The sequence below is a fragment of the Lynx rufus genome, unplaced genomic scaffold, assembly GCF_022079265.1.
Source record: "Lynx rufus isolate CCGP_SWC_20201006 ecotype Redwood Valley unplaced genomic scaffold, mLynRuf1.p SCAF_23, whole genome shotgun sequence".
Classification (NCBI taxonomy): domain Eukaryota; kingdom Metazoa; phylum Chordata; class Mammalia; order Carnivora; family Felidae; genus Lynx; species Lynx rufus.
The window spans coordinates 22,367,419-22,375,091 of record NW_025814838.1 but is presented as its reverse complement, the minus strand read 5'-3'; the positions used below and the strand labels follow the sequence as shown (position 1 = coordinate 22,375,091).

The 7,673-nt window shown below is 44.5% G+C and overlaps 1 protein-coding gene across 1 annotated transcript; it reads left to right on the top strand.

Annotated features, from left to right (window-relative positions):
* The first annotated feature begins 4,703 nt into the window (after nucleotides 1–4,703).
* Nucleotides 4,704–7,128, top strand: LOC124517855 (olfactory receptor 1F1-like). The gene has a single exon (XM_047087487.1). The coding sequence runs from the start codon at nucleotides 5,162–5,164 to the stop codon at nucleotides 6,113–6,115; it is 954 nt and encodes a 317-aa protein (XP_046943443.1). The 5' UTR covers nucleotides 4,704–5,161; the 3' UTR covers nucleotides 6,116–7,128.
* Nucleotides 7,129–7,673: the final 545 nt, after the last annotated feature.

Genomic DNA, 7,673 nt, shown 5'->3' with positions numbered 1-7,673 from the left:
AATGTTGATGAATGCGTTTGGTTCTGGAGACGGTGGCCTCTACTGCAGACCTAAAGGAGCGGTTAAGGTGTGAGTCTTGTGCGTCAGACTTAGGATCTTTATGCGTTCCAGGTATCACTTGTCACTTAAGGTGGTATAATGAAAGTGATATGATACAAGTAGATAACCTATGTGAGCATAGGTACAGGGAGTGTACAGAAGCAATCAGGAAAGGGAAACTAATATACACAATGAGGCATTAGTCAACCTGAGGTTTAAAGACTGATAGGATGTGTATTAGGAATGAATCTATTCCATCTGCTTAGCGTCCCACAAACATAGTTTCTAGGCAAGGAATTCACTTTATAATAAAAGGAATGTGGTCACCAGTTGCCAAGATGGCCCCCAGTCATCCTGGTCTTGTGTAGTCCCTTCCCACATTGACTTAGGCTGACTTTGTGTCTTTTTTTTTTTTTTTCTTTAACGTTTATTTATTTTTTAGTGGGAGCGGGGAAAGGGCAGAGAAGGAGGGAGACCGAGAATCCGAAGCGGGCGGGTTCCGCGCTGACAGCAGTGAGCCCAATGTGGGGCTCAAACTCAGGAACCGTGAGATCATGACCTGAGGCAAAGAAGGATGCTCAACCGACTGAGCCACCCAGGTGCCCCTGACTTTGTGTCTTAACCCATTCTGGCTGCTATTACAAAATACCCTACACTGGGTAGTTTATAAACAACAGATGTTTTTTTCACAGTTCTGGAGGCTGGGAAATCCAGGATCCAGGTGCTGGTGCATTGGTGTGTGGTGAGAGCCCACTTCCTGTTTATAGATGGCTTTTCTTTTCAGTGTAACCTCACACAGTGGAAGGGACACGGGAGCTTTCTCGGACCTACTTTTATAAGGGCACTAATATTCTTTTTTTTTTATTTTTTTTTTTTCAACGTTTATTTATTTTTGGGACAGAGAGACAGAGCATGAACGGGGGAGGGGCAGAGAGAGAGGGAGACACAGAATCGGAAACAGGCTCCAGGCTCTGAGCCATCAGCCCAGAGCCCGACGCGGGGCTCGAACTCCCGGACCGCGAGATCGTGACCTGGCTGAAGTCGGACGCTTAACCGACTGCGCCACCCAGGCGCCCCAGGGCACTAATATTCTTAGTGAGGGTTCTGCCCTCATGACTGGATCACCTCCCAAAGGCCCTGCCTCCTAAGGACCCTACCATCACCTTGGGGCTAGGATTTCAGTATATGAACTTGCTGGGGACATAACCATTCTCTCCTTAGCACCGTGCAAACAGCAGAATGTTGTGGAAATGATGACGTGTGATGGTAGGAGCTCCATCATAAAAGATAATGTGATTTCCATGTTGCTCTCTTGAATCTCTTGTTCTGTGGGAAGCCGATTAACTCTGTTGCAAGGACATATGAAGTGGTCTCTGTGGGGAAGTTCATGTGAGGGACTGAGTTTCCTGCCAAGAGTAGCATGAGGGCACCGCCTTGGAAGACCATCCTGCAGCCACAGTCAAGCACTCAGATGACTGAGTCCCTACGGACAACTTAACTGCAGTCTCATGACAAGTCCTGGTCGAGAACAACCATTCATCTAAACCATTAACAGGTTCCTGACCTATAGGAATTGTGTAAGGTAAATGTTTTGTTTTTCAGTATACAGTGTAAGTTTCATACCAGTGGACAATATCTGCTGAACTTTCTGCCAACCAGGAATTTATGGGGCAAGGAAACAAGAGGTAGGAGGAGTAGACTCGCACCACTTGTTGTAATACCTGATGATCTCCTTGCACAGTTTTGCTTCTTATCCCAGCAACACTGGGCTCTGAAGAGACTTCTTGCCGGCCAATTTGGACTCATTTTGCTGCTGGATAAACTGACCAAAAAAGAGATTCTAATATTGTTACGAATTTGACGATGACTAGAAAATAGTTTTGCTGCTACACGATGCTAGCAGAGAGGAATATGGATGGCAAGATCTCCTGGAGAGGATTCTGGAATTGCCATGACCTGTGAGGGCAGCTAATGAAAGACTAAGATAATCTTGTATGGGCAAGGTCATAAAGAGGTCAACTCTCTCTGACATGAAAGTTTGGGTGACTATATCAGATTTTATTTTATATTTATTTTTATTTTTTAATATTATTTATTATTATAATTTTTTACTATATCAGATTTTAGAAATTTGAACAGCCAAGATGCTGGCTAAAGACAAAGGGAACGTGAATTAAATTGTGGATAAGAAAAATTACTAATATCAACTAAGGATTCATGGCTACTTGTGGAAATGAACACTACAACTTCCAGTCATATTTTCTTCCTTCCCGTGTTGTGTTTTCGTCTATGTATTTTTGCCAGCTAGCTTTCTTCTTCTTTTCTCTGCCTTCGTTCCTCTCTTTTACGTACACATGGCATATGTAGTTACTGGTTAGCTTTCAAGTTTGATTCAGAAGTAATAGAATGTCACGCTGGGAACATGATTGGAGTAGCAGAGGTCCCGTTATGGGCCTGGATACTGTAACTGATGGGCTTGAGTTGTTTCCATACTGTGAGCAGTATAGTTGCATTATGTTTAGGCCAGATAGTTTCTCTTCTACTGAAGCATAAATTGGTAAGAGGGAGGGATATGTGTTAATGTTGTGTGCAACTGGAGGGCTGGATTCTAGAGGGCATTTATCATGCTTTTTGCCTTCCCAACTTCTGTGACGTTTCTCAAGCTTAGGTAATTTCTCACTTCATAATTCTGGTTGAGAAAAAGCCAGCTTCTTCCTACGTAACAGGACACCCTGAATAATTTATTTCCCAGCTGCTCTTGCAGCTAAGATGTGGGCATATGACTACCCATCAGGTATCCTGACTCTGCCTCTGACAGGAAGAAGGGGAGACCAGGAGGACCTTTTCCAGCAGTGGCAGTCGTTGCCGGAAGTGGATTCCCAAGTGCTGCTGGTGGCATCCCATGTCCAGTGATAGCTGTGTCAGAGCCGTGAACTGTAACATTTCAGCTTGGCGTCAGCAGAAACACCTGTGCTACTCAAACCAGTTCTGTGGTGTGATTTGGGCCATTATAGTTGGTGTGTGACCTTCTGAGCCTGGTTCTCCACCTGCTCAGTGTTTTTGAAGGGTATCCATTCAAGAAATCCTTTTCTGATTACCTCAGTAAGACTTGATTTTTGTCATTCGCAACTAAGAACTGTGAGTGAGGCTACGATGTAGCCAATCATCAGAAAAGGTCTTGAACTCTGAGCTGGATAGCCATCTCTCCAGCTCATCTCTACTTTTCTCTGTGTTTGCATTCTTTGCCCTTCTCTGTAGACTTTGCTTCTGCATCTGTGAGGCAGTCAGGAAAGAGTTGCAAGCTTCTAGATTTACGTATTTAGGCCAAGTGCTCCCTCCCCTAGCTACTTCTGGAAGAAAGAAAGAGAGAGGGTGGGGGGGGGGGAGGAAAGAAGAAGGAAAGGGGGCAGAGAGAAAAAGAAAGTAAAGGAAGGGAAGAAAGGAGGAAGGGATGGAGGGAGGGACAGAGGGAAGGAAGGAGAGAAAAGAGAAAAGGAAAAAGAAGGAAAAACTGAGAATTACCCACAGGTCCTCAGCCTCAGTTCCAGGTTCCCTAATCCAGTCACGAATCATCACTGGACAGGAGGTGTTGGGCTGCTGGATTCCACACCCCTGTGATGCTCGGATTAGGGGACCATTTTCAGAAAAGGGTGATCCGTTGTGAGCTGGGAAGACACTGTGAAAAAATCTACTCCAGGAGCCTGGGGTTTCTCAGTCATGGTTATCCTTGGTTATCCACCCCACCCCCCAATTACAAACAGGTTATCCTTTACACCAAATGCTTTAAAGGATTTAGTACAACTCCGTAATGCCACCCTGAACCCCTTCCCAGCATCCCTATCTGTAAGTGACCAGATATGAAAGAAAAAAAGGGGTTCACTCAGGTAACACTGCAGTAACCCTAGTTTCTGACCTAGAAAATAAGAAAAATCTTTTAACAATAAGATTTTCACATCCACAGACATAAGCCCAGATCAGCAAGGTGATGCAATTTGAGGTCTCAGGGAATTTTCTCTGAGACTTATCTCTGCCCAGATTTTTTGTCTCCAAGTTCTGACCCAGGGGTTAAATCCTTATACTTTGTCATCACTGTTGGGTCCACAGGGACCAGGAAATAGGTGGGACAATTAATTTCTGCTTGTCTCTAACGAGGCTCTCAGGGAATCTGGTCCCAATGGCCATGGGAGCCACTGTAAATACCTGTTTCTGGATCCTCCCCAACATCCTTCTCTACACAGAGGTCTCAGACCGTGAACCTCCGCTTCTCACTTGCTCGGGATCTACCAATATTTCCACTACTTTCCATTCCTTATATTAAAGAGGAGCATTGGTTGGTTCCTCAAAGGTAAAGAACCCTTGATAACAACAGTACAAACTTCTTCCAGGTAGGATTATAACAGATTATATATACATATACATATATACGTGTGTATGTGTGTGTGTATTTTTTCCACTAATGCGAAGAGCTTTCTTTATCAAACCTTCCAGATCCAATGGGGTGCCTGGGTGACTTAGTAGGTTAAGCATCTGATTCCTGGTTTCGGCTCAGGTCATGATCTCACGTTTTGTGAGTTCTAGCCCTGCATCGGGCCCTGCACTGACAATGCAGAGCCTACTTGGAATTCTCTCATTCCCTCTCTCTCTCTGCTCCTCTCCCACTTGCTCTCTCTGTCTCTCTTGAAATAAATAAACTTAAAAAAAAAAAAAAACAGATCCAAGGAGTGATAGAAAGAGTCCTGAATCCATCAGCTGGAGCTTGAGATAAACCCAGTAATAATCAACTGTTTCACTTCTCTTTGTGAGCTGCTAAGAAGTGGGAGAAAGCCTAGCAATGTTAGAAGAAATATTACATAATGGCAGAGAAGGGCTGTGTTTGTGCCCGTTTGTTGTTTTTATATTTGATACAATTTTAAAGATTAGTGCAATGGGACTAGCATCATCTAGTACTGGGAGTTGGAAGCTCAGGGTGTAGAGACCAGGGGTGGATCCCGACTGAGCACTTCTAATGCAGGTTTCGTTAACGTGACCATGTGGCTGGATGGAGCTTAGATTGATGTGTCCAAACCCAGAACTTCTAGGTTTCTGAGCTCTGCCTCTCTTCTCTGCATCTGAGTCCAGCCCCATGAGAGGAGCAAACCAGTCGAGTGTTTCCGAGTTCCTCCTCCTCGGGCTCTCCAGGCAGCCCCAGCAGCAGCAGGCCCTCTTTGCGCTCTTCCTGAGCATGTACCTGGCCACGGTCCTGGGAAACCTGCTCATCCTCCTGGCCGTCTGCGTGGACCCCCGCCTGCACATCCCCATGTACTTCCTCCTCAGCCACCTGTCCTTTGTGGACATCTGCTTCTCCACCACCACCGTCCCCAAGATGCTGGCCAACCACATCCTTGGGACTCAGACCATCTCTTTCTCTGGGTGTCTCACACAGATGTATTTTGTGTTCATGTTCATGGACATGGACAATTTCCTCCTGGCTGTGATGGCCTATGACCGCTTTGTTGCCATATGTCACCCCTTACACTACTCGACAAAGATGACCCACCAGCTCTGTGCCCTGCTGGTTGCTGGGTCATGGGTCATTGCCAACCTGGATGTCCTACTGCATACCCTGCTGATGGCTCGACTCTCGTTCTGTGCAGACAATGCCATCCCCCACTTCTTCTGTGATGTGACTCCCCTCCTGAAACTGTCCTGCTCTGACACCCATCTCAATGAGATGATGGTTCTTATCGAAGCAGGGTTGATCATGATCGCTCCGCTTATTTGCATCCTGGCTTCGTATGTCCATATTACCTGCGCTGTCCTGAGAGTCCCGTCCACGAAGGGAAGATGGAAAGCCTTCTCCACCTGTGGCTCGCACCTGGCCGTGGTTTCCCTCTTCTATGGCACCATCATTGCTGTGTATTTCAACCCTTTAGCCTCACACTCAGCTGAGGCAGATATAGCATCTGCTGTGATGTTCACGGTGGTGACTCCCATGCTGAATCCCTTCATCTACAGCCTGAGGAACAAGGACATAAAAGGGGCTCTTGGAAAAGTGGTTGCTCTGAATATTTTTCTACCTGGTAATCAAATGGGCTAAGAAAATCAGGCAGGGAACTAGTTTCTAAGACCATATTTGCCTTTTCTATTGTGCAAAGCTCAGCATTTGTCATGTGAGAGAATCATCTAGTGTCTGTCTTGGGAGACCAGATTTGATACAGCCTCTTCAGCTAAGGATGGAAAGCAAGATCCTTTTACCAAATAACTTACTGCACCTGTTAGTGCCCTGCAGCCCAAACCCACTAGCGACATATGTCTTGTTGAATGAGTGTGGTTTATTAGGCTCAGAGGGGAGAATACATACCATCAGGAGTTTTGAGTCATCTTAGCAGGAAGGTGTTAGACAGGATTTACAAAAGCCTGCTTGTCTGAGGTGAATTTAGTGAGGATTTAAGGAAATGGGTCTGTGCTCTGGATTTCACACTGTCACATAGTAGGGATGATTCTGATGGAGTATCTTAAAATATTTTATCTAGGAGGGAAGACTAGACTAAGGCAAGACTGTGATTGGCAGAGAAGTAGCATTCGTATCAGCCAACATAGGGGGAGTTTGGTCATTTTTGTGGCTTGGACAGTGTTTGGACATGATTACAGAGTGGTCTCTCTTTGTCTTGCTCCATGATGGTCACAGAGCGGCCCTGTGTGGTACTGTGGTTGTGTTCATCCTGAGAACATGGCATCTATCTGTGAGTGCCAGGCCATCTCCTGGGTGTCAGGACTGGTTTGTCTTTCTCACAACAGAGACGCAGAGATAAGAGTACATCTTATGGGAAGCTCAGACCAGTGGGGGTAGGAAAGGGAAGGGTTCATTTAGGGCTCCAAGAAGGCCTAATTCTGCCACGAATTCAAGCTAATTATTTGTTATTTTCTTATCTGAGCTTTCTGGGTCACACAGCATTACAGCAGGAATAAGTGTGAGATACACAAGAATATCTTCGAAAATCTCCGCTGTGTCAATGAACTGCATCTTTTTTCCACACTGCCTTCAGTTTATGTCAATGCGCTGAGATATTTTACATAGTTACTAATTTGTATCCTGATTTCCCACTATAATTTTATAATAAAGCTTTTCAAAATTGCTGTATAGTCTCCACAATTTTATTTTGCTATACTGATGTATTTCCATCAAGTTGTTCTAGCAAAATATGCTGAGTAGTAATTCTGTTTCTAAAATAAAACGTAAGGAAAGTTTACTATAAAATTATAACTCAATTTATTTTGAAAGTGATTGCAGAACATAACCTGACCAATATTGAAACTGGTCAAAACATCACTGAAAAGGATGCTCTGGATTTTGAGGAGCGAAGAGGAAAATAGGGTAGTTTCCTTTCATTTCAGAGAGAGAGGCAAAATGACATCTTGCATAAACACTGACAGAACTCACAATCAGGGGGTATTTCTGAGTTTATCATGTGACTTTTATATTTACATATTTGCGTCTCCATATGTTTGCCAAATGGAATAGATGGTAACATTTTCAATTTTTAGTCTACATATCCAGGAATTCTTCATAATAAGATGGAAAGTACCTGTTCCTTGAAATTTTGAAGGAATCCCCCAGCTTTTGTTTCATGTATTTTGGTGGCCTGTAGTTAGAT